General features: G+C 37.7%; 2 protein-coding genes across 5 annotated transcripts in view; both read left to right on the top strand.

Moving 5' to 3' along the window:
• Positions 1 to 8,242, top strand: part of PIR121 (transcription activator) — a 106,278-nt gene extending 98,036 nt beyond the window's left edge. For 2 of the 4 annotated variants that reach the window (XM_088871276.1, XM_088871275.1), the window contains exons 27-31: positions 416 to 543; positions 1,764 to 1,944; positions 3,182 to 3,354; positions 6,209 to 6,430; positions 7,806 to 8,242. In XM_088871276.1, coding sequence (XP_088727402.1) covers positions 416 to 543; positions 1,764 to 1,944; positions 3,182 to 3,354; positions 6,209 to 6,430; positions 7,806 to 8,018 — 917 coding nt within the window. In that variant the 3' untranslated portion in view covers positions 8,019 to 8,242. Of the gene's footprint in view, positions 1 to 415; positions 544 to 1,733; positions 1,945 to 3,181; positions 3,355 to 6,208; positions 6,431 to 7,805 lie in introns of all 4 variants that reach the window. The other 2 variants (XM_006854187.4, XM_020673576.2) reach the window with 1 other exon arrangement.
• Positions 8,243 to 13,993: 5,751 nt separating this feature from the next.
• On the top strand, positions 13,994 to 17,043 carry LOC18444010 (pentatricopeptide repeat-containing protein At4g04370). The gene has a single exon (XM_088872863.1). It carries the CDS (start codon positions 14,838 to 14,840, stop codon positions 16,989 to 16,991), a length of 2,154 nt encoding a protein of 717 aa, XP_088728989.1. The 5' UTR covers positions 13,994 to 14,837; the 3' UTR covers positions 16,992 to 17,043.
• The last annotated feature ends 10,726 nt before the right edge of the window (positions 17,044 to 27,769 follow it).

Genomic DNA, 27,769 nt, shown 5'->3' with positions numbered 1-27,769 from the left:
TGAACAATTTGAAAGATGGCCAACTATGGAATGAAGAATGATTCCCTTCATTCAATTGGATTTTTGTTCAGGGAAGCAATACAAGCTAAAACACATGAAGAATATGATATGGGACAAGATATCTTACTCTGGTTTTTTCAATATTGAAACTATGAATAACATAAACTATGTGAAACAATTATACTAGACCTTGTGTACATTCTTCAGAAGCATGCTATTTTACCACCTTGGGCCTCTTCTGTTCTTCAAGACTCCTTTATATAATCAGAAAACTTTTGTGAGTCCTAAAACCACAGAGAGTCTTTGCAGCACTTTCTTCAGTTTCATATTTATTTATTTGTTATCAAATATGAAACTATTTTGCACCATCCACTGACCATTAATGCAATTGAGCTTCTATTTACATTTTCCACAGGTTCTTTGAGAGTTATCCATGAACAATTACATTGGGCATCAACATCGGAATTCAAAGTTGAAATTCTCCATTGTTTGAAGGAGATTGGGAGCATACTTTTCTGCATGGGCCTTTTTGACATTGTTCTGGTTAGATAGATTATCCACCTCTTTTTATTAGAATACCTTCTATTTTTTATATAAACGCCTTCTATAATTGTCATTAACTATTTATGGTATTAGCTACTGCATAAAAAACATTGTAGCTATTAGTGATCCAAAAAAAAAAAAAAGAATTTGTAGCTATTGATAAACTGAGTTATGGAGAAGCATCTCATCCTTTATTGCTAGGGATTGTGCAGCGCATGCTTACACTCAGAGAATTCACTAAGCAAAAGAATGCTTTCAATAACAGCAGTAACCTAGCAATTTGTTTTAGTCTTAAAAACACGAATTCATCATCCAGAATATCTATAACAGTAATATCATAATAATCCAAGGGTCCTTTTCCCTTCCCTTATGATTTAGTAAATAATGTTAGCTATGGCTTGGTGTCCCCTAATTCTGGGGCTTGTGGATATTTAAAGGCTGTACTAATAGTAATTGTAAGCAGTGTGCTTCCACTAGCAGATGATATATTGAAATAATTATGGTTTATTTATCCTTTTGATACATAATGATACTCTTAGTATCCCTGCCGACTCTGCTGTTTAATTCTTTCATTCTGCATCATCTCAGGCATGCTTGGATTCTGTTACCTTCTAACTGAGAACTACACTGTTCATTGTCATCTGGACTAAAGTACTGAACTGTGTTTCTTGGAAAACATGGATATTATGGTTCACATGAAAATCTTATGTGTCAATCATGTCACCAGAGAAGCCTGTTGACCTGGTCTATCTTTTCAAGAACTTGGGGATGGATGGTAGTGTAGGAGAAGTAATTTGTTCTTTGTTAAAGTGCTTCATATTTTACCTTCAAAAGGAGGAATTGAGGGAAAATAAACTCTAGAGGTGGAGTTTATATGCAGTTAAGATTTTCTAATCCTATCATGTTACTTATAACTCACAAATGGGTTTCCATGTAGAACATACTGTATTGAAATTACTGTAAGAATTTATAAGCTATCCTATCTTCAAGACATAGTATCATTTGTTTCCTTCTTGTAATTTGGTGTTGAACTGACTTAAACATGTCATTACCTCACAAGAACATTATTCTGTGGTCCTTCTGTTGCATAGGAAATTGTTCACATCATAGGCATGGTATGAAATATCAATTTTCTTAGTGATAAAGAACTTCTGCTAATAAGAAAATTTCCATATTTTCTTGTAAAACAGAGAGAAGTTGAGACAACCCAGTTCTTGCAGATCGCTCCATGGTTGGGTTTGGTTCCTGGAAATGAAGGACAAGTGCAGCAAGATCTAAAGGAAAATGGCAATAGCCCTATCATCAGCCTCTTTAAATCTGCAACTACTGTGATTGCAACATTACCAAGTTGTCCAAGTCCATCATCTTTCTTGACCATGTCAAAGCAAGCAGAAGCTGCTGGTATCAAATAGCTTCACTGTCTCATTTCATCAAGCATTTTTTTCTGTTTCATTTTGAAAATCATAATAGAGACATAGAAAGCATTCATGCAAGGTTGAGCAACATGGAAGCTTCAGGGAACTTCTTAAATGATAATCTCTGCCTGTCTCTCGTAGTGTCTAAAATGTCCAGTAAGAACCCTATATTATCTTTGGTATTTGATAATGAGTTGCTCAACAAAAGAGCAATTTGGTCAGGATGGAAACCATTGCTAAGTTATAGTTCTTGCTGACTCCTGGCTGAAGAATACACAAATCAAGAGAGTTATAAGTGTCACTGAGTTACTATAGCGGCACCCCGGGCATCTTGTTAGTGTTTTATTTAGGATGTTCAAGAAATGTGATGTGCTCCAGGTCTTTTCCAGACGTGTACCTCCTGAGGCTAATATGGAAGCAGATTCCATAGGCCATGAGAGTGTGGACCTTCAACCTTTCTGTACTTTGGTTTTGATTTGATATTCAGTTATCTATGATGTGACACTCTATTTACTTTTAAAATAATTGATATTTCTTAAAGAAGAATTAAATGTGCCAACCTAACCCTACATACTGTCCAGCCAAATATCTGATTTGGGTACACAAATGCATCCTTATTTTGTCAGTATGCTGCCCTTGTTTGAACTGGGAAAGCATATAGTAGTTCTCAAATATGTTAAACCCATAATGTGCCATGATGTCATCATCCAGGATGTCTAATCAGGAAATTTCAAGCTTGATCTCTTCAAAAACAGAAATTGTAGAAATTCAAACTTAATCTCTTAAAAAACAAAGAAATTGTTCTTTAGAACAAAGAAATATAGGGCTTTAGGCTAAGTATTTCAGGATTCATGTGACGCTTGTTCATGGTTTTGGCTTAAAAGAACATCCCAAATAGTTTTCTGTGTTGCCATTAGCCTTGATTGTTTAGGCTCAGAGCACATGTTTATACAGTTGCAGTTGCATGGCATCATCTGTTGTCAGTGTCGTGCCAATGTTATTTAGAGAAGTGACCAAGTTTTCTGATGTTTGGGCAATGTATTTTAGAAGAAAAGGACTTCAACTCTTTATCTGGTTTACCTCTGCCGTTTGTTAAGAATATCTTGTAACACAATACTTTTTTAACCAGTTTTTTCCAGGCCTATACCAAGGGTAATCTTCTAATAGTTTTACTTGTTGCCATAGTTCTTTCAGTTTCTTAATGTAGTTTCCTGTTTTTGCAGATGTATTTTACAAGAACAACCTGCATTCAGGAAGTGTGCTTGAATATTCTCTTGCGTATACAAGTGCGGCATTGGACAGGCTCCGCAGCAAATGGAGCTCTAATCCCAAGACTGGCTTCATTGACATCACAACCTCAAAGGATTTCTACCGAATTTACGGCGGCCTTCAATTTGTAAGCCAATATCCTCTGTATTTCATTTGACTTGTGGTGGTCCATGATTCACGAATGAGTCCTTATTTCCGTACTTAATTAACTAACATTAGAAAAGGCATCCTCTAAATTCCTTCTACGAATTGTCAATAATGGAAAATGTCTATTTTGGTTTACAATCAAACTATATGATTGGAACTCGAGAATAATACTATTAACTATATATGTTATACAACCCTATATGAAAAATGTCTACATATACAGAATACAATGAACTTACTAGGAAGTGCTTCTCAGTGGATAGGAAGGTGTTCTATCCACATATCATTATTATTCATATGTGTATTTTTCGTATTCTCAAATGTATCATTTGTTGACCATCATACATTTGAACTAAGTATTGTGCATTTATGCCCTGGTAGTTCTATCTATTCTACATTGTTGTAAATCTTCTATCGTGCCAGAAAGTCTGACAAAATTACTAAGCACTTCCACTATTCAGCAGTCTTCTTCATCCCATATAGGGCTTGCTCATGGTGTCAGAGCAGCTATCTGCTGGAATTCCCAAACTTCTCTTGTTGGCCATCGAAAACCCTTTTAAGTATAAAAGTGAAGACACACTCAAAAAAAAAAAAAAACATGGGCAAAACTATTGGCAGACTTCCATGTTTAGTTTTTAACAAGAAAAGACCCTGTTTGAACAGATACTTGTCCCTCTTAAGAGTAAAAAAATAAAGCCAAGGTTTCATTCAAATCAATCAAAACAGGTGGCTGCAGCAAGTTCTTACTAAACACACAAAACTAAGGGAATTTTGAACATCTTTTGTTTAGGGTTTATTGGTTTCCATGTATGGTTGCAACTAGACTTGTGTGATTTGGTTGCAAAAGCTTAACCCAAGGGTGCTTACAAAGTTTGGGACCCAATAAAATTTTATAGTAGAAACCCTGCTGTCCTAGTTTGGGGTTTTCTTCTTGATCGACACTAGAGAGGACCCCACATTATCCACGCTAACCAAGAATATGTTTCTTTTCCTTGTCTGACTTCAGTTCAATTTCACTCCTAACTTCCTGTGTTTTGATAAAATTTATGCTTTTGCTTCTTTGAGAAAAAAATTCTTTAGATCTTTATTGGGATATTATTTTTACTAGTTAATGGCTCACCGAAGGATTTTTTTTCCGGCCTCTAAGGGACTCAAACAAGGAGACCCCATCTCACCCTACTTGTTTGCTATCGTGGCTGAGGTCTTCAATCAGTCAATATCTCGAATGTAGAGGTCCGGTCGTGTTAATGGGTTCAAGAGCTCTCCCAAGGGAATGGTCATCTCCCACCTACAATATGCCGACGACATGCTTGTTTTTCTTGGAGCTTCACCGCCAAACCTTGAATTTCTTCGTATTTTCCTCGAGTGCTTCAAATTTTCCACGGGGTTCAAAGTCAATATGGCAGAATCCAAAATGATCAGGGTCTCCTTGAGTAGATCTTAGATGTCCTCCCTCGCATCTGGTTAGGACTGCCAGGTCGAGGACCTACCCACCACTTATTTCGGTATGCCACTAAACCTAAGAAGCGTCAATGGTCCCACATCATTGACAAGGTGGACTGTCGACGTGCAGGATGGAAAGGTCGTTTCCTCTATTTAGCTGGCAGAATTATCCTCATCAAGGCAACCCTCTCCAACACCCCTATTTACCTTATGTCCTTGTTTCATATGCCCGTGGCGGTCGCCTTTCGCCTGGAACAGCTTATGAGGGACTTCCTTTGGTCAGGTGACTCTAGTTCGAGAAAATTCCATCTCATCTCATGGGAGAAAGTTTGTCAGCCCAAACACCTTGGAGGCCTTGGGATCCGACAGTTAAGAAAACATAATTTGGCATTGTCGAGTAGATGGTGGTGGCGAATGGCAACCAAAGGCAATCTCTTATGGATCCAAGTTATCCAAAGCAAATACCGCCTTGACCCCATTCCTTGGCTACCCGTAGGCAGGCCTACTAGTTGGGCCTCAGGGGCCTAGAAATCCTTCCACTCCTCCTATACCCTCTTTCATCGACTCATCAGGTTCCACCATCGGGAGGGATGCCGTATCCATTTTTGGTCGGACCTCTGGTTTGGCCATTCCCCCTAACGGACCTTTTCCCATCTCTCTTCTCCCTTTCTCTAAACTAAAACTCCTCAGTTGCTGATGAAATGCCCCTCTTGGACCACTCAAGACTTGGAACCCTTTCTTCAAAAGACCTCTCACTGCCGCCGAAACGACAGATTTCATTAACCTTTCAGGCCTCCTCTATTCCACTTACCTAGCTTCCAGTGGGTTGGACCAAATTATTTGGACCGCCTCCCCCTTGGGGTGTTTCTCTGTGGCTTCGTTTTACAAAAACCTGCTTTTGCCTCTCACCTTCCCCCACTCACCAACCTCAATTGTGGCCCAGTCTTTGTCCTCCAGTGCTCCCCCAAGTTTCAATTCTATTGTCCATCTTCAATTACTGAAGAAACCACTTAATAATAGAGGGAAAGTTATTTAGAAATAGAAGTAACATTGTTGAGGTTTGTTTTATTTGAGAACACTTAACAATGCACTTAGTGAGTTAAAGATCTTCATTATAATACCACAATGAATTTCACGGGCAAATGACATTGCATAGATAAAAGGGACCTGTTAGATGTATATATTAGTCAATTTGCTTTGATGCTTTAATATGCTGTAGGCATTAACATAATGCTTGTATTAAATAAAATGCTTGTATTGCTGCTTGTCCTATCCACCTATGGCATAATATTTTTCATATGCTGAGAGCACCAGTAAATAATCAAATGGTTTCTTCTTGTATTCACATTTCTTCAGGCGGGATTAACTTTCTTTTTTTGATACATCTCCAGGTATGTATGGAAGAGTCCCTTCAAGATGCCTCAAGAAAGCATGAATGCTTAGGGGATTCTGTGGCTTGGGGTGGCTGTTCAATTATATACTTGCTTGGTCAACAGCTGCACTTTGAACTTTTTGATTTTTCCTATCAACTTCTTAATGTAGCAGAGGTGGAAAATACAAGCAGTGGTCAATCCATGTCTTCAGATAGAACCAAGAATACCCACTATCCCCAGGTATTACCTCACTCCTTACTAATGCTGTGTTTTATCTGTACATATAAGGAATTGTTTGGCACCCTATCATCCATTAGGAGCACCCACTTTACCAGATAGATGCGTGCCTATTTATTTGGCTGTTAGATACTTCCTTCAGAAGCAAGACATATGTGGTCTTGCTCTTATATACTGCAAATAGGTTTATATCAACTCTCATACAAGAGTCAATCGATGTTGATGACATAACCTCATATGTCACTTTTTTTTTTTTTTTTGGTAATTTAACTGAAACAGAAGATTGTGCCTTTGTTTTGTGGCTATCTGCTAGTACAGAGCCAGAATGTAATGTTTCACCTACATATAAAAATGCTTGATAACAATCATATCTCCTGCTGATTTTTCACTCATCCCAATAATATTAAATATATAGCTTGTAAGCTTCTGCTATTAATTAGCCTAATTCATAAACCATTACCAGGTAGATTGTTTCAACACACACTGCATGCCTCTTGGAAGCCTTGTTTTTAAGCTTTAAGTTGCCATCTTTGTATATGCTTTGAACTTGAAAGAATATTTGGTTAGTAAGTTATATGCAAAGTACCATAAACATATGTAATGCATGTGGGAGTGGGGACTAGGAGAGAAGTGGAAACTTTGAAATAGTTTCAAGGCTGTGGAGCATTTAAGATGTCTCCTTTTCTGTATTTGGATGGCAGTCGGCATTTTAGTTTCCTGAAGTGTAGAGTTGTTTAGGTTATTAGAGGACGAGAAGAGTTTAATTGTGAGCCTGATTCTGCTCTGATTCAACTGATTATTCAGACAAATTAGCTGTGGATTCAGCCATTTGGGAGAAGCAAACCTGCCAATGCACAAAATAAATAGCAAACAAGTTCCTGACTTTGCTTTGCCTTTCTGAAAAGACTATTTATCAGCTCTTCCGAGAGGAAATGAACCTGATGACATTGTTAACCCAATTAGAATTAGGAGGTCCTTTTCAACTATCACCATGACAAGCTTTATGTACAACTTATGAAGAAAGTGTTGTTCATCATCTCATTATTTTCTTCTGATTAATGGATTTATATTGGAAAGGCATGCCATAGTCTAATGGACGATGATGGCTACTTGAAGCCTACGTCCACTAGTTATTCCCAGAAACAGATGGTTGGAAGATTAACTGGATAAGGGGGAATGTTCCTTCTGGGGCCCACTCCAGTTAATTGCCAACCCTCCATTAATGGGAAAGAGACCTAGATGTAACCCAAGAGGACCAAATACTGTAGAACAATGATATCCGTTTCCTATTCAAATATAACTTACCTCGTGGTTTTCTTCCTTGTCATTTAAGTAACATATTCCAGTTTTCTGACTGGTTTGTTTGGTTGTTAAATAGGGGTGGGAGAACTTGATAGAAGGTGCAAAGAAAGTGAGAAGATTGAACAACCATGTTTTCTCAATGTTGAAAGCTCGTTGCCCATTTGAGGACAAGACAGCATGTGCAATTAAACCTAGTGGTGCCCCTCTCCCTCGGGTCAAGTACGAAAACACTGTTTCAGCATTCGAGACACTACCACAGAAAGCCAAAATTTCCTCATCTTTTGGTTGATTGAAGCTTATCTTTAAGCTTTAGTCACTCCTAGCATTTTTACATCTATGTTTTGTTCATTAACTCGTGTATGTAATCAGAGTGTTGTAATCTTTGTGATGCTATGTTGGAATTGAGCATCCATATATTCTTATTCATGGAATGGAGGCTTCATTCACTACGTCTAAAGTTTCATGTACTTTATTGTATGTTAAGGCCAATAATATCACATTGTTTGGTGCGTATAGCATGTAGCCCCAGGAGTTTGCTGCCCACTTACTCGCTTGGATAAAAAACTTACTTTGGAGCTGAACTCTTAACACTAAGATTTGACTATCTGAATGCTTGACGATGTTTGTTTAATGTTAGGACATCATTTTTACGGCTGATATTGAAGTCAAATATCTATTTTCTTCGCGGTAGGTGGTTACCTCCCAAAAATTGGAGGAAGAGCAAGATAGGGTTTTGCAGGATGGAGTGGATGGGTGATATGCTCCAGTTGGAGTTTATAATCTCTTGGCATAACTTATTTAGCTGCACTATGATGCTCCGCAATGGATCCCATCAATGCCCAAAGTGGTACAGGAAAAATGTTTCTACGGCTCGTAGATCCTTACTTTTCTGTTTTGTGCTTTTCATGTTGCAAGCATGACAGAAGTGGTCATGTGGAATTCAAGGGAGTAAAATAACAATTTTCTCTTTTTTTGTTTCTTTAAGTTACTGTATCTGAAATCCACTACTAATGACCTAAATAAGAAGCAAAAATGTATATACAAAATGGATCCTTTTTTTAATTGCCAAATGAATATGACTCGGTACAAGAGCTGGTTACAAGCTTTAAGTGCGAATTCCAGCACAATGTTCTTGAAAATTGAAATAAATTGAGCAATAATGATTGAAAATAAGCTTAAAACCAGTGTTTAAAAAAACGCCGAGTCGAACCGGATTCGCCCGTTTCGACTCGAGAATCATCATGGACGGATCGAATCGGCGAAAAAAACGGGAATCATCCGGTTCTAGAGAGAACGGGACGATTTTGTACAGTGACTCGCCGATTCACTGTACGAAATCGGCGAGCCCCGTAAGGATTTTTTTTTTTTTTTTTTTTTTTTTTTTTTTTTTTTTTTTTTTTTTTTTTTTTTTTTTGTTTTTGTTTTTGTTTTTGTTTTTGTAATCCATGATAGATTTTTTTGTAATACTTGATCGATTTTTTTGTAATCCCTGATCGAATTGTTTTTTTTTTTTTGTAATCCATGATCGAATTTTTTGTTTTTTTTTTTTTGTAACCCATGATAGAATTTTTTGTAATCCATGATCGAATGTTTTGTAATACATGATCGAAAAGTTTGTTTTTTTTTTTGTAATCCATGATCGAAATGTTTTTTTTTTTTTGTAATCCATGATCGAATTTTTTGTTTTTTGCTTTTTTTGTAACCCATGATAGAGTTTTTTGTATTTCATGATTAAATTTTTTGTATTCGATGATCGAATTGTTTTTTTCTTTTTTTGTAATCCACGATTGAATTTTTTGTTTTGTTTTTTTGTCTTTTTTTTGTAATCCATGATCGAATTTTATGTAATCCATGATCGAATTTTATGTAATCCATGATCGAATTTTTTGTAATCCATGGTTGAATTTTTTGAAAATTTGTGATTTTTTTTTTTTAATCCATGATCGAATTTTTTTTTGTAATCCATGATAGAATTTTTTGAAAATTTGTGATTTTTTTTTTTAATCCATGATCGAATTTTTTTTTGTAATCCATGATAGAATTTTTTGAAAATTTGTGATTTTTTTTTTTTAATCCATGATCGATTTTTTTGAAAATTTGTTTTTTTTTTTTTAATCCATATTATTCAAAGAGAAAATGAGAGAGATGATGATTCTGAGGCCACCCTATCCCAGCCATGTTATTCACATATCGAGTCCCAACAGCAATAGTGTAGGGATGAGCACGACAGTGCAGGTGAGCATGAAGGATGGACAATCTTTGGAGATTATAGATTGGAAACACAACAAAGCACTAACACTCAGGGATTTGGGAATAGTCAGACGCCTGCTAATATCGACGATTCGTTTTTAGATCGAATCAATGAATTGTTAAACGAATTCAATCAATGGCACCAGCGTGATCAAGAAGAATAATAACGCCGTCTATCATTTTATTTTTAGATCATATGATACTAATTTTATGCTTTATTGTAGTCCATGTATGTTGATATACTTATTCCACGATAATGATATGTTTATCCTTTTGTGTGATGTAAATTAAATGATGAATGACGGTTCATACAGGGAAAGAACATATCAATATTCGCATATTCATTCAAAAACATGAAAATTCTTAATGGAGTACCCTCATTTTTTATTGAATTCTTAAAAAAAAATATTTATAATGAATTTTAATAATTTTTTCGGATTTTTTGAAGCATTATTCTGACCAATTCACCCGATTCCCGTTCCGGATCGCTGATTTGCCGATCCGAATCGGTTTTTTGGAAGCCCGATCCGGGTCACCGATCCGTTTTTTAAACCATTACTTAGAATAATTGAGAGTACATACTTGACTTTACGTGTGGTCACACCATAGGACTTGGTACAACCCACAACTGATTATGTGATTGATGGGAAGTTTCCTTGGGCCGATACCCTGTTCAGATCTAGGATTTTAGAGCTTAAAAGAATATGAAGGTTTCTTAAGACTCTTTTTAGACCTTTGTAGGGCACGCCACAAGTGTTACCTCCTTTGGTTAAAATTAGGACAGGGTGTGTCTCTCTCTTTTATTTGTGGGCTGGTGCGCCTCCCCAAACTTACTAAGGTGGTGTGTGCCAGCCCTCAGGGCCTAGAGAGAGAGAAAGAATGGCATGGAGGAGAGAGAAGGGGAGAGAGAGGCTAGATATCTATATGTTAAGAATGAATTTCCTTCAAGAGGGTTCGGGCCTATCTGATTTTAATTCCTCTTGATTATAGAATATTTAGGTAATTTGTGAAGTGAGAGAAACAAATCTAAATCATCCTTCACATGAATCAACCATCATAATTTAGGGAAGAATTTGGGAACTTTATCTCCTAAATTTTTTACCCACATCCACTTCTAGTCATCTAGGATAAGATCAATCAAAATATATCTTCTATTTTGACTAGAACTTCTTTTCTCACACAAAAGATTGTAGAAAATCCAAAGTAAAAAAGATTTAGTCAAAGATCCAAAGATTTGAAAGAATATAAAATATTTTATACTCCCACGAAATAAAATCACATAATCTTTTCCAAATATTTCCACAAGGTTTCCTTTTTTAACAAAAATTCTTTCATAATTAAAAAGAGAATTAATAAAAAGAAAAGGAGGGCATTCCACCTCTATATGTGATGTGTGGACCCTATAGGCCTCATGTCCCACACATGCGGGTGTGGTGCATGTGTGGGGCTAGATCCAAAGCCCCACGTGTTCCTACTAGCCCCTTCCCAATTCCAAAAAATTTTAAAAATGCATTTTTAGGGGTTTTTCATTGCTGAAGATTATCTTAAAAATTCCAAAAAGTTTTCTAAGATTTACAAAAACATTTTTTTTTAAATCAGTTACTATGAATTTCATTCACCCAAGAACGATTACAAGGAGGATCAAGAAGAAAAGGATGTAACCACCAATAAATGTTGGTACAGACCACCCTTTGCTAAAGCATCAGCTTTTATATTAGCCTCCCTAAAACAATGAGATAACTCAAAAGAACCACTACTTAAAATGAACAAGTTTTATTCGAAAATGCTGCATAATCTCCAAGGTGGCTTCATTTTTCTTTTTTACCAAGCAATGACATTGCTTGAATCATCTTCAATCATCTTTTGCCCGAGGTTCTTTATTATCTTTAAACCCTCCGAAAGAGCTATTGCCTCAGCTTTATTCATTGTTGTATGTCCACATGGTCCCGAGTAGGTGAATTGCTCTTATGATCTCTAATGGTACCACTATAACCTCCTAGGCCCAGGTTTCCAATCGAGCTTCCATCAAAGTTGAGTTTTAAGCAAATTTCATGAGGAGGAATCCAAATAGCATTTCAAGTCTGTCTGTCATTCGTAATCTTAGTAACTTTAGATGAGTTCTAAAAAATCTGTGATTTTAGGATAAACTTACAATCTTTATTTGTTCAAAACCATCTAGCTGTTGTTGCTAAGGTGTTGAACTCCAAAACTTCAATCTCACTTTGTGTCCCTTCAAATGTTATTCTATTTCTCTCACTCCAAATATTCCAAGTAGTGCTCACTGCTCACCCATAAAGCTCTCCATAGCACGGTGTCAACTTTCGACAAACCAGGGTTCATCCATTGATAGAGGATTAACTCTGAGCTTTGTAGGATCAGAATATTTAGATTCAACAACTTTCTACACCAATCCCACATGCTTAGAGTGAAAGGACAATGTAAAATAATATGGTTCACACTTTCGTTATCCCTAAAATGTAGCCTACAAGCATTGACAATTATGAAACCTCTCTTACGATTATGAAACCTCTCTTACGAAAGTGATCCATCGTAGGCAGCTTTTTTTTAAGAACTATCCACAAAAATAACTGAACCTTCAGTAGCACCTGCAAAATCCATGTTCTTGCTAAGCTATGACCAATCGCTCTGTGATTCTCCTCATGCACTAGTCGATAGACAGACTTAACTGAAAAATCCCTTGAAGCTGAGTTCCCACAACAATAGATCATCTTTATTAGGAACATAAAAAAAATTATGCAACAGATTCATAAGCAATTGGAACTCATGAAAGAAAGAATCTAAGACCCTCATGTACCTCTGCAAACAATATTCCAAGAAGATTTAATAAAATCAGCTTCTCTGAGATCTTTCACTAAGACCAATGGATTGTCGACTTTGGCGAATACCTTAAGGAAAGAATCTCGAAGAGCAAGGTCTCCCAGCCACTTATCAAACCAGAACAAGGTTTGATATCCCTTTTCAACCACTTTGCGATCATGGCTTAGATATAATGATCGGTATACATCAATTTATTTCCAAATACTTGAAAAACCATCATTAGATCTTGAATTTTTAATGTGGCCAGTCAATATATCTATTCCATAATTTTCTTTTAGCACCTCTCCTCATGAGCCATCTTGCTGATTTTGGATGTGCCACCACCACTTAGTCAATAGACTAGTGTTCATCAATTTGAGCACTTTAACTCCAAGACGCCCATCTCTCTTGGAAGTGTATACATTTTCTCCATTCACAAATTTCAGTTCTTTCCCCAATCTTACATTGCCCCAAAAAAAAGATTTCATAATGTTTCCCAAAGTCTTCATCACCTGTTTTGGCATTCTAAAAATAAATATAAAATAGATGGGTAAGTTGGACAAAGTAGAGTTGATAAAAGTAGATCTTCCGCTAAACGACAACACTTTAGACTTCCATAGATCTAGTTTCTTATTAAATCTTTCAATAATAAGATTCCAAATAACTACTGATTGGTTTTCTCAAAATAAAGGAATACTCAAATATTTACAAGGAAATTTGCCAACCCTACATCGAAGAATTTTTGCCAAAGATGCAACCACGTTATCCAAAATACCAATCCCAATCAAAATTTTGTTTTCTCAATTCACTTTGATACCTATTGCTATTTTCATACACTCTAAGAACACCCACAAATTCCTTATTTCTTGTTCCTCTGGGCTACAAAAGAAAATAATATCATCTACCTATTGTAAATGAGAGATTGTTAGTCTACCAACATTAAATCCAAAACTAAGACTTCTACTCACCATAGAATTTAGCATTGTAGTAAAACTTTCAGCCGCAATAGTATAAATTAAGTTAAAAAATCCATCTCAAAAATATATTTATTGATAGGCCTGTATTTCTACATATGCGAGCTTGGCCGCATAGAAACCGGGTCCTTGTTTTTTTATTTTAAATCAAGGCCTTATCATTTTTTGAGAAATTTATGTACAAGCTATATTAAGGGACCTTTACAAAATAGAATCATGTTTGTATCAGCGCCGCCCTTGTTGCTCTGTTTTTTGTTTTTTTGTTTTTTTTTAAGTTACCTCTATCCGATAATATGAATACAGATAGGATTTATAAAGTACAAAACACAACAGCTGTTTTTGTTTGAAATAACTAAAGCTATATGCTATCCCTCCGAACCACCATGGCCTTTCTCCCCGATCTAAGAACCTCTCTCAACCCTTCTCTCTCCGGTTCGCTCTCCCCCCAAACCATCTCTCTCTCTTTCTCCCGTAACCCATCTCTGGATACCCCCACCCATACAAAACCCCCGGTTGATGGGTACGGTGGGGCACGCTGGGTAATGGCCTAACTTTCCGGAGAAGAGCTTCTCTCGCTCATATGGGTTTGTGCCCAGATTGCAAACGCTTAGCCTACAACACTGGATACCAACAGGCCGCCCCACCCAACAACTTGTCTCACCTCGCACTTCCCATCTCCATCTTCTCTCTCCACCCTCAAACAACTCCACTCTCACCTCATAACCACTGGCCACCAACAAGACCCCTTCTTCTGCACCGCTCTCATCTCCTCCTACTCCTCTCACAACTCCATTGAAACAGCTCAATTTCTCTTCAAAACCCTATACCAAAAGACTATCTTTTCATGGAATTCTCTCATCAGAGGGTTCACGAGGAACGGGTTTTATTGGGAAGCTCTCTCTCTCTTCAGAAATCTCCTATTTACCCCAACAAGACCAGATATTTTCACTTTTCCACTGGTTCTCAAGGCCTCTTCTGGCCTTCTATGCTCATACCATGGTTCAGGCATCCATGGCCTCGTAATAAAACTTGGGTTTTGTGGGTTAACCAATGTGGGTAACTCTCTCATGGCCATGTACTCAAATTGTGGAAGAATTCAACATGCAGTCCAAGTTTTTGATGAAATGACTGTTGAAGACTCTGTTTCTTATAATGTGATCATCAGGGGATTCGGGTTGAATGGTTTTGAAGAAGAAGCTTTAATGGTGTTTAATAGAATGGTAGGTTTGGGGTTTTCACCATGTTCTTTTGCTGTTAAGAGTGCCCTTCAGTCTTCTGCAGAGTTACGGTACTTCAGAGAAGGAATGTCAATACATGGTTATGTTTTGAGAAATGGTTTGGTTCCTGAAACCTCAGTGTGTAATTCATTGATTTCAATGTATGCAAAGTGGGGGAGAATTGATATAGCAGAGAAAGTGTTTGATAACATGGGTGAGAGAGATTTAGTTTCTTGGAATGCCATGATTTCTGGTTTTTGCCAAAATGGGTTTGGAACGGAAGCTCTGGGTGTTTTTGTCAGTATGAAGAGAGAGAAAACTTGGGTTTTCAATGAAGTGACCCTGTTGGGTCTGGTTCAAGCATGTGGATTATCAAGGAACTTGGATTCAGGTGCAAGCCTCCATGCCCACCTCACTGGCTTGGGTTTCTTATCAAATGTTTGGATCAAAACTTCGATAATGGACATGTATGCCAAGTGCTCTAGAGTGGACTATGCAACTAAGGTTTTTGAGGAATTGCATGATAAAAGTTTGGTTTCGTGGAATTCACTGATTGCTGGTTATTGTCAAAATGGGTATGAAATCGAAGCTTTGGAGCTCTTCCATCTCATGCTTCAAGACACATACCTGAGACCTGATTGTATAACCATGGCCAATGTACTTCCTGCTTATATAGGACTTGGAGATTTGCAGCTAGGCCAATGCATCCACGGCTTCATTATCAAGCAAGGATTTGATTTAAATTCAGATTTTGTATTGGCTACTGTTATTATCGATATGTATGCAAAATGCTTGGACATTGAGTCTGGTTTCGAGTTGTTCATGATTCTTGATAACCCAACTTTAGCATCTTGGAATGCCATGATTTTTGGGTTTGTTCTAAATTGTCAAGCTTCTGATGGCCTGCGACTTTTCAATCAGATGCTACAAAGTGGGCATATGCCTGATTCAGTTACTGTAACTGCCATCCTACAAGCTTGTTCTGTTTTGGGGTCTTCAAGACTTGGTTTGTCAATCCACAGCTTCATTCTTCGGAGGAATTCAATGGCCTTAAGCCTATGTGTTAGCAATGCCTTGCTGGACATGTATGTGAAATGGGGGAGGTTGGAAATTGCAAAAGTTTTATTCAATAACATGCATGAGAAAAACTGTGTTTCTTATAACACAATCATTTTTGGAAATGCAAAAGTCGGTTTGCCCATAGAAACTTTTGAGCTTTTTAACGAAATGAGATATGAAAATCAGCATGAACAAGCCTCCATTGCCATTATTGGAGTCCTGCAAGCCTGTGCAAGATCTGGGGACCTAAGACTGGGTGAATCAATCCATACCCAAGTGCTTAAATGTGGGTTTCAGTGCGATAACTTCGTCACTAACTCTCTCATGGACATGTATGCAAAATGTGGGTCATTCAATTCAGCCCACCATCTCTTTAATCAGTTTGGTCCAGTGAGAGAAACAAGCTCCTGGAATGTGATGATAGCCGCCTGTGGAATTCATGGATATGGTAAAGAAGCATGTCATCTTATGGAGAATGCGGAAAATGATGGCTATGTCCCTGATTCTATCACCTTCGTGAACCTATTATCAGCTTGTAGCCACTCAGGTTTGATCAAAGAAGGGTGTAAATATTTCAGAATTATGATAGAAAAGTATGGAATTCATCCTAGTTCAGAGCATCTTGGCTGCATGGTTGACATGTTTTCTCGAGCAGGTAAGGTCGAGGAAGCTTATGAGATGATGATGGAGATCGGAGAGAGGCTGAAGTTGGAGAGTGCTTGGGGTGCTCTGCTTGGTGGTTGTAGGATGAATGGGAAAGTTGAGGTGGGAGAGATTGCAAGTGAAAAACTTTCGAGGCTGGCACCGCAGCATTGTGGCTATTATGCGCTTTTGTCGAACACTTATGCCATGGCTGGTAGATGGGACGAAGTAGCTAAGGTTAGGGGAGTTATAGGGGAAATGGGCCTGGTAAAGAAACCAGGCTTCAGCACAGTCAAGATCTGAGGATGATGGGCTATTTATTTCATAAAACAAAAAATCATGGGCTTTTTGGTCATTTATTGCACAGTGAGGGGCTTCTTTTAGAAAGGGGTTATTTTTAATTTTTTGGAAATTCATAAAAAATTTCCACGAGCTATTTAATCTTACCCAGTTTTTTTATATAATTTAATAAAGCTCAGAAAACCAACATCTAGTGGTTAAGATCAATTGTAACCTCCTTGTACCAAAGGTTAATAGTCTCATTATATACTTTCCCAAATGTTCAAGAGTTAAACATTTGCGTAGGACCTGGTTTCTATGCAACCAATCCTGCATATGTAGAAATACATTTGAGATGGATTTTAAGACTTAATTTTTAAAGACATGTAATCATGAATATAAAATAAATAAATAAATTTTAAAAACTAGAAATAATAATTCTAGTATAAGAACATTTGGACTGTTAGTTTACATTAGATGGAACATCTACTTGCATCCATTTTTAAAATGGATGCTTTACACTTTCGGGAGTGCATATGTAGAAATGCGGTCCAGCCTACATGAAACAATTTTCCTTTTGAGTAAATTTGGACAAATTTTCATTATCTTTAATTTTTATTTTCATCCAAGGATATTTTGATAATCTATAAAAAGGAAATTTGCTCATTGAGGATTTCTATCACAAACTGCCATGTAGATTTCCCTTCAACAATACTTCTACCTGTTGAAGTTTCAACATTCGAAGGCAATTGCTTCGTGTACATTAGGGGTACAAAATTTACAGCACGAGTTCTTAATATCTTCAAGTTTCTAAACTGGTGGCACTCTACCCTTTAATTCAACCAATAGGTTTGGGGTTCGAATCCCTAACTCCTTAATTGCTCTTGCTTTAGTGGCAGCACGACGAGTGAAGAGAGAGAGCTTATTCCCCTCTCCCCTTCTCATGAAGCTCCCTACATGGATTCCACCTTTGATTTTGAGGAATGTGCTTGCCTCTCATTCCTCTCCAGGAAAAGGTGGTTACAACTTCTTTTCTCACTTAAAAATAAAATAAAAATAATAAGTATTTAAGAATTCAAAATTTCTTCTTTTTAAAATAATTGTATTGTAATTTGAAGTATTTAAGACCTCAAAATTTCTTTCTTTTTAAAATCATCAGATGGTAATTTAGGTGGGGGAAAAGTTTATATAGAGTGGAGGCTCTAAACAATCAAATTTGAGCTTACCTCAAAAATTTCATTAGAAGAGGTTGTTTTGATGCCCAAATATCTTTAAATTGATCATCTCGACATTAAGATGCATGGATATGAAAAAAAATAAGAGATTTCAAGTTTCGAAAATAGTATATTTTTGTAATGCATTTTTGGACCGTCAATTTTCAAGATTTTTAAGTTTTCATTGATTTGTCAATCTACACTATTTTTAAGTTTTTTAACACTATTTGATGGTAGGCTCTAATTTGATTGTTTAGAGCTTAGGCTCTATACAAACCGCACCCTTTTAGGTGGATCATAAAATTTTAGATCATCATTTTTTTTTTGACAAAGGTTCCAAAATTTTATTAAAGTGGCTAATCAAAAGATATTACATCGGAAGAGAACAATAGAGAAGGCAAAAAAGCCCCGCCTTTAGCAAGGGAATCAGCCAAAGAATTAGCCTTGCGCTACACATGAGAAAAAGAAACCGAGAGGGAGGCCAATAGCTCTACGATTTCCATCCAAGTAGACCTAAGCTTCCAGGGGATACGTCGTTCCTTCTTGTACGAGCCAATCATATTTAAGGAGTCACCTTCAATAATACAGTTACAACCAAGGTTTTTAAAGACGAAAAATTTTAAACCTTGCAATAACGACACAAAGCTCTGCATGATTAGCTGTGGCTGTGTTGAGGGGGCAGCATATGAGAAGATAATCTCCCCCAAACTATTGCGCAAGACCCCCCAATACCAACCAAACCAGGATTGCTTAGCACACTACCATCAAAGTTCAATTTGAGATACCCCTCCCCTGGTGGTGACCAAAAGCTCCGAGGTCTCATCTTGATTTTACCCACTAGGAAAAGATTAGGTAGATTTAGTATAACATCTGAGAGAGAAAGGCCCCACCCCACCTTGGTGACTGATAACCAATGCCATAAGGAGCTTGATATTGTCGAGCAGCCGGGCATCCGAGAGATTTACCCCCTCAAAACTCTTTCCATATTTCCCAAAACACCGCCCCTCTAGCAATTTGCCAGACCGTACAGCCACTGGCCGGTAAATGAGGAAAAGCGAGTTGAGACACTATATCCACAACTGTCATAGGAATGGGGGCGTGAATCCCAAGTAATCCAAAAAACCAATACCAGATTTTGGAGGCTACCCGACAATGAATGAAAAGGTGATTACCCATTTCCTCGTCCATTTTGCACATCAGATAGCTATTTAGTAACAATTTACCTCTCTTTATCAAATTGCTGATAGTCAAAGTCTTATTTTGGATGGCAAGCTATAGAAAAATCTGCACCTTATGGGGGATGTGCCATTTCCAAACTTTGGCTGCTGTAGGTAGAGACCAACGCCATTTGTCATGGAAAAACAACCTATAACAAGACTTGACCGAAAAAATACCATTGTATTCAAGTTTCCAAATGAGTTCGTCAAGGTGGCCAGGAGAGATGTAAACCTGCTCCAATAACGCCAACAGATGAAGCCATTCATTGAAAGCCTCACCAGAAAGACGATTATACGGAAAGGAAATATTCCAAACAACGTTGGAGCCTATACACTCAACCAAATCAGCAACCATGGCATTCGCTAAAAGAACCTTTGCGAAAAGGTCAGGGTAGTTTAGCTTCAGTGGGACATCTTCTAACCACTTATGGTGCCAAAAAGAAACGGAGGCACCATTCCCCATATTCCAATGGAACTGGCTAGCAATCATAGACCTACACCTGTAAGCCTCCACATAAATGAGGCTACACTGAGCTGGCCTCCTTCTAACCACATGCCAAACCTATCCCTACTATATTTGGAAGCTAAAACTTGAAACCAAAGCTGGTTTGAACGCTGGACACTCCTTCACCACCATTTACAAAGTAGAGCCTCCTTCATGAATTTTAGTTTGCGAATGCCCAAACCTCCACTCTTGGGGCGTAAACCATGTCTCATCTAAGCAAATGGAACTTTCGAGCAACTCCAAAGCTTTATCCCAATGATTTGGGGTTGACTACATGAATCTTGTTCTTCCATTCTTCTCTGTCAAAAGCTATATCTTTAGTAAGATCAAAACATAATATAGGTTCACGATTCATGATAACATGTGACGAAGTTTTACAATGGCTGCCAACTTAACGCAACTCATTTCTTTTACCTAGGCTTGGGAGGGTTAAAAGAAAATTTAAAGACCTTACCCTTACTAGACCATTTTAGAAAAATTAAATAAAGGAAACAAATTCCGAAAGATCACAAATCATCCTAAAAACTATTGAAATCATCTAGAAATTCATCTCAAAACAATATATTGATCATTTCCATTGTAATTTTTTTTAAAAAAATTATCTAAATGTTTTTAGGGGGCTTATGTGGTCGGCGAGATGCCGCCTTCCCACCAAGGTAAGGCTTTAAACTCGGTGGAGTCAACTTCAATTAGAGAGAATCCACCTTCTCTCTCTCCATTTAACTTGTAGAGGTCCTTCTCACAGTCCACCGTCCCTCTCCATTTCACCTCTGCAACAAATGATGTAGTGGCCCTTCTAAGCCTAAAAACAAACCCTAGATACTCCCAACAAGCTTCCATCTACCACTGCAAATGGTCAGGCAATGCCTAAACCGCCACAGGGCTCGTCCTCGAGTCCCAGGAATTTGATGTTAGGCCAAACCAATCTAGACCAACTCAGAGTCCTTACCTTTAAAAGCCACACTTTTAAGAGCCTTTGCTCCTTCAAATCAGAGCCCAAAATCTGATGAGATGGATGATTTGCAAAGCTTTTGCCCTGTTTTGAGAGAGAAAGAAGGTGGCCATGCACTGTTTTTAGAGAGAGAGAAAGGCAGGGAACTTTTTTGAGCAGTGTGATTTAGAGAGAAAGAAAGTATGTGTTCTCTCATTGTACAATGCACTTGGGGCAAACTCACCTCCGTCATGTCCAAGTAACTCTCCGTCACGTCCAAGTAACTCTGCCGGAGTGTGGAAACAGTGTTTAAAAGCCTATAGGCTTGAGCCCTCGATGAGTAGGAAAGAGAAAGAACAATGACTTTGTTTTGCTGCAAAAATTGGAATATAGAAGGAAAGAAGAAGAGCGCATTCATTTTGTTGGAAATCCAAACTAAAGAAAGAGATACAGAGAAAGAAGAGAGACCTTCACAGCCCAAAGAGAGATTGCAAGCCAGCACTTGTAGAGAGAGAAATGATTATGAACCTTGCATGCCTAATCCCTAATGAGAGAGAGAGGATGAAGAAAATGAAGGCAATGTATAACATTAAGAGGGGCTTAAAAGGGAAAAGAGTGAGGGCATACCTGTGAAGCCATGGCCATCAATAAAATCTTGATCAACCCTCAACTGATTGAACTAAAAAATTATCTCTTCGCGAGGGTTCCTAAAATATACAACATACTTGGGACCATGTGGTTTACTAGGAATGGGAGGCAATGGCCTCTCATTGACAATCTCCACAGTTTCAACCAATGGTTCCTTCTCATCATCACTCACAAGGCTTATTTCTGACCAACCAATGGTTCCTTCTCATCGTCACTCACCATTTTCGTCGCAATTGCAGTGAACCAAGCACCCTTGAAGCCATCTTCATCACTGCTACATAGCTTCCCTTCCTCAACATTATGGTTTTTCTTACTTGGTATCAGTCCCCTCTCTCCAAACTGTAATTTCAAAACCTCCCTATAACATGTATTAGTGCATAATACATGTGCATTCTGGTACTCTCTCTTTGCATTCTTCAGGTGCTCAGTACTCTCTCTCTCTACTCTGTTGCCTCTAAAATCTCTTCTCCACCTCTTTCCCTCTGGTACTTTCGCTCTCCTCGAAATCTCTCTCTCTCTCTCTCTCTCTCTCGTCATAACCCCCCATCATCTTAATCCTAGCGAGGTTTACTGGACGCCTATCGATAGCTCAAAACACCTTAGAAACAACCATGAGTTGTCCAGTGTGTCATCAACATCTTGTAGGTGGGATCTAGGACACCCTCCACTGATGAAGAGAAACCTCATGGGAGGTTTTCATTTTAAACATTGGAAATGAAGTCGCTAAAGAATTCTCCCATGATTGCCAAGAGGAAGGGGAAGGGGATCAAAGGCCCCATGATGATGGAACGTGTCCCACAGGATTGCCAGTTATGAGCACCAAGAGATAAGGAGCAATGCACCCATGATCTAACTTCACTTCCCATCGAACCCAGTAAACTTCATGACCTCGTCCATAATTTTTCATTCCATACGATCATAAGCTTTTTCCCTATCCAACTTGAGATCAAACCCAAAGACTTAAAGTCTCATCCAAGATGTGGCGATCCTTAGTGAACACACCCAGTATTGGAGAAAAATAAACCGGAAGGGGAGGATCGACAGCCTAGGCCGATTTGCATATGTCTAGAGAACAATATCGGGAAGTACTCACTAATTACTATATCGACTTACATGGGCTCATCACAAATGGATCATACAATTTTAGATTTTATAAAAAAAAAAAAAAAAAAATCATCCTAAGTTATTCTTTAACCCTAGGGAGTAAGTGTATTATAAGCTATGCTTATCATTAACTTTTATCTACTTATCTAGGAAAAGAGCTTGGGCTTAATTGGTTAGCGTTTGACGATTTGCAAAGCTCGTCAAACGCTATGTTCTATGCTTAATTCCTACCAAGGGTAGGGGACACTACCATGACTCACCCAAAAAAAAAAAAACAACTTTTATCTACTTATCACCCAAAGTATAAAAATAGATAAGAGCGTGTATAGTATGCTCCCACAAGACTATAGTATACACTTTATAGGGTAAAAGACATACTTAGGAGTGATCTACACATGGATTTGACCAAATTAAACAATCTTGGTTCAGTCTCATGACGTTATTTCTTCAAATGTTATTATCTGAGATTCTGTTACCTCATTACTACATATATTAGTACGTATATATTCTCCTCCTTTTAGTTTGTTACTCTTTTGGGTTTTCTATGATGTGGAGGATCATTGTAGTCAATTTTAAGTTTGGGTAAGTCACCTATCTTTCAATAGGTCTATATTACTTCTTATCGACCATTAGGTCTATATGCAGTCTATTAAAAGTATGGGATTGTACACTATGAAACCATTAATTACAAGGTCACTATGCTCTCTCTAAAATAGGTTCAGACAGAAGTAGGTTCCCATAGGAATAGGCTAAAAGACTTTGTCTTCTTGGGAAAAGTTTATATAAAGCCTAGGCTCTAAACAATCAACTTAGAGCGTACCTCAAAATTCATTAGAAGAGCTCGTTTTGATGCTCAAATATCATCAAATTGATCATCTCGACATCAAGATACATGCACATGATACATGGACATGAGAAACAAAATGGATTTCAAGTTTTGGAAATAGTGCATCTTGTAACGCATTTTAAGACCCTCAATTTTCAAGATTTTCAAGTTTTCATAGATCTGCTCAATCTACACTATTTTTGAAGATTTAAATTTTATAACTAAAGATGAAATTATAATTTAAGGCTATCACAAAACTTTCCAGCATGGAAACCATATTTCTCAACACTATTTGAAAGTGGGCTCCAATTTGATTGTTTAGAGCCTCGGCTCTATACAAACCGCACCCCTTCTTTCTTATATAGGGTTTCTTTATCATATTGTCCTACCCCCAAGTATTTTTAGTATCACACCCACCTCTCAGTAACTATTTTTTCTAGCTTCTACCCCCAATCAGAAAGTCTAAATGTTTGGAGCTAATCTACACATTTCAATAGCCATATCTCCTCCTCTCTGTCTCTTTCTCTCTATCTCTCTCCCCTTAAACTCTATCTCTCTTTTACTTTCTCTCTACCCGAACTATCTCTCTCTACCCACCCTCTCTCTTTACTTGCCCCTTCTTTCTCTCTACTCATCCCCCTCTCTCTATCTCTCTACCCGTCCTCTCTCTCTCTCTCAACCCGAAATTACAACCAAGGTTGGGCAACACAACATTTTTTTGACAAAATTACCCATCGGTCTGAGGATGCCATCTTCAGACCGTATTTTAATTATTATTATTTTTCATTGGTAGGGCAGTGCCCAAAGGTTTGGGGCACTTTCCAGGCAGTCTAAGGTTCAAATCCTCGGACCACTTCTTTCTTTAAAAAACTGAACTGCCATGCCAGTCCAAGGTCCCCATCCTTGGACTGCTATTTCTTTTAGCATTTCGGTCGGAGGATGGGGACCTCAGACCACTCTCTAGACTTAAAAAAATGAACTGTCAGGGCAGTCTGCGGTCCCCATCCTCGGACCGCTATTTCTTTTAAAATTTCGATTTCAGGATGGGAACCTCATACTACTCTCTAGACTTAAAAAAAATGAACTGTCAGGGCGGTCCAAGGATTTAAACATTTGACCACCTGGGAAGTGCCCCAAGCCTTTGGGCACTGCCCTACTAATGGAAAATAATAATAATAATAAAATAAAATGCAGTATGAGGATGATATCTTCGGACCGAAGGCTAATTTTGTCAAAAAATAAATAAAATTTGGGTTTACTGACCTTGGTTGTAATATTTGCATATAAAAGGAGCATACCGTATTTTTCCTACTTATATAGGGTCCGTACGTAATTAACTCTTATTTTTTTAGAGCATACAAACTGTGCTTCCTCAGAAGTATAATTAAACTACTCCCTCGGTTAGAAGACCTACTTGGAAGGATTCTTTCAATCTGAAATTTTGGGAACCGTTAATTTTTTTTTTTGGTTTAATTCAAAGACCTACTTGGAAGGATTCTTTCAATTTGAAATTTTGGGAACTATTATTATTATTGTTGGGTAATTCAGTGGGAAAGACATATGCCCCTACCTATTTTGGGAACCATTATTATTATTATTATTAGTATTGGATAATTCAATGGGAAAGACATATGCCCCTACTTGGTTTTTTCAAATAGATTAGCAGCTAACTTTTTTAATGTATTAGTGGGGTGGTGTTGGTAGTGGGAATTGAAACCACAATGTGGGGACTAGGTGTGGGGATGCTACCACTATGACCCTAGCCCTTTTCCTGGAACCACTTAAGTATTACGAGATGACTATTCTCAAAAAAATAAAAATAAAAATAAAAATAAATTGAGTTTTCTAACACTTAGATCTCACTATCTAAAAATTGGATGATCTCTATTCAATATCGAGATATGGTCTTTTTTAAGTGCACAGATGATACAATTAGGAACGTTTTCTTATTTTTTTTTATTGAGGTTAGTTAATCAATGGATTGAAGAGATTATATACCTTTTTTTTTTTTTGACGAAGATCATAAATATTAATAAAAAAGTGGTTACCCAAACGTGATTACACCATCAAAACAAAAAGCGAAGAAAGAGATGCACCCCCTTTGGCAAGGGAATCAACTAAGCAATTAGCTTCCCTAAAAACATGTAGAAACTAAGGATTTGAAGCCAAAGAGATTTGAGTTTCCAAAAAACCCTCATCTCCTTTTTACACCATTTGATAGCATTCTGCGAATCTCCCTCAACAACACAAGGTCTGCCCCAAAAATTAGAATGAAGAAATTTTAAATCTTGTAGAAGAGCTGCCATTTCAGCAAAATTAGTAGTGGCTTCTTCAATTGGATCTGCGAATGAGAGAAGAACAACACCATTGGAATCACAAACAACTCCCCCAATACCTATCACCCCAGGATTTTCTTGTGAACTCCTATCAAAATTTAACTTTATCATACCAGGCGGAGGTGGACACCACACGATCTTAGGCCTGATCCTTGCCGGTCTCAAAGAAATCAAATTGTAAAGATGTATTAGAACATCCACCTATGATATTCTCCATCCTTCTTTTGTTGACGCTATAGGGAATGTTTGATTTTTAGAAGGATCCTTTCAAAGGAAGGCACTCTCCTTCAAAAGTACGTTTATTAAGTTCCAATCAAATTTCCCACATAAATACACCCCTAGCTATCTTCCAAATAGCTTCTCGACCTCTGGTATACTAGATATGGAAAGGTTTGTTGCAATACCAGCCACATTTTGAGGCAGAAGCATGCTAATACCCATCACAACCAAAAACCAATGCCAAATTCTCGCAGCAAAATGGCAATAAAGAAAAAGGTGAGGCCTAGATTCCGCGTCTTCCTTACACATCAAACAAATGTTTAGAAGAATTTTCTCTCTCTTGATAAGATTATCAATAGTGAGAATCGTATCTTGTGCTGCAAGCCAAATAAAATTTTGAACTTTATGAGATACCGGCCATTTCTATATTTGAGACAACTGTGACATTGCCCTCCTCCACCGATCATAAAAGATAAGTCTGTAGCAAGACTTAACTGAAAACACACCATCACTTCCCTCCTCCTATATAACCTCATCATCCGAGGCATCATCCGAGGCAATCGGAATGTCAACCCATTTCAACATTTCCAAGAGAGAAGATAGTTGCACAATATGATTATCACTTAGCTTGTTATACGGTAAGCTCATTCCAGAAAACATGATCCCCCACTCCTTCATAAATATCAACAACCTTGGCATTTGTTACCTTCTCAAATAAGTCATGAAATAAGAGTTTCCAAGTACAGTCCCCAACCCACTTATGGTGCCAAAAGGAGATGTGAGATCCGTCACCAACTATCCATCTAATATTTCTATCGATGAAAGGTTTGCAAAGAGCAATAGATCTCCAAACGAAAGATGCATTTCCACCCCTACCAACTCCTAGCCACATGCCCTGTTTATCTATTCCATGTTTTGCAGTCAAAACTTTAAACCATAACTGATCTTTAAAGAAAGGACTCCGCCACCACCATTTAGATAAGAAATTTTTTTTTTTTATCGGAAGTCAATAATTTTATTATAGAGAAATTAGAAGGATATTACAGAATCAGAGACAAATGTCTCTATTAAAAACTTGCCACCCTTAGCAAGAAAATCCGCCAACACATTGGCATCCCAATAAACATGCACAAAAGAGAAATCTCAACTCCCAAGACGACTTCTGCTCCCCATTACACTATTTAATGATATTTAACGAATCACCTTCAACAATATAAAATGGAACTAAATTTCTTCCTACAAACAGTTTTAAACTCTGAAAGAGAACAAGAATTCAACATAGTTTACTGTTTTCTCTCCAAGAGGATCTGCATAAGTAAAAACTACATTTCCATCCCAATTCCTCACTAGATCCCTACATTTACATTTACATAAGAGAGCTTGGTTTCTTAATTTAACTCTCGAGATCCCTAAAACTTGTTCTAGGTGGGGTTTTACATGAGGAAGTAATAGTCGATTATCTCTCGGCTTTTTAAACTCGCTAGTGAGTAAACAGATATTCTACTCCTACGACAGTAGAATATCTCGGATTTTTTTTTTTTTTTTGACTTGTGGCCCACTTCAACATGATAGTGCAAGACACTCCAACGGTCTCTTTATTCAAACGCGTGAAACCTAACCCCAACAACCTATCCACAAACGCGGTGAACGGCGTTCTCATACACACACTCCAAAACGGACTGGCCTCTCTCTCTCTCTCTCTTTTCTCTCTCTAGGGTGGGCCCTTCTTCTCTCTAGGGTGGGCTCTCCCTCTCTCTTTCTCTCTCTAGAGTTCTTCTCAGTATGGTATGCTTTTTGTAGTG

Source organism: Amborella trichopoda, chromosome 7, assembly GCF_054954075.1.
Source record: "Amborella trichopoda isolate Santa Cruz 75 chromosome 7, AtrichopodaSantaCruz75HAP2 v2.0, whole genome shotgun sequence".
Lineage (NCBI taxonomy): Eukaryota > Viridiplantae > Streptophyta > Magnoliopsida > Amborellales > Amborellaceae > Amborella > Amborella trichopoda.
The sequence above is the reverse complement of the archived record's forward strand: the minus strand, read 5'-3'. Positions and strand labels throughout refer to the sequence as shown.

Excerpts from the sequence above, each read along its gene's own strand:
- LOC18444010 (XM_088872863.1), top strand. The coding sequence starts at position 14,838 with ATGGCCATGTACTCAAATTGTGGAAGAATTCAACATGCAGTCCAAGTT.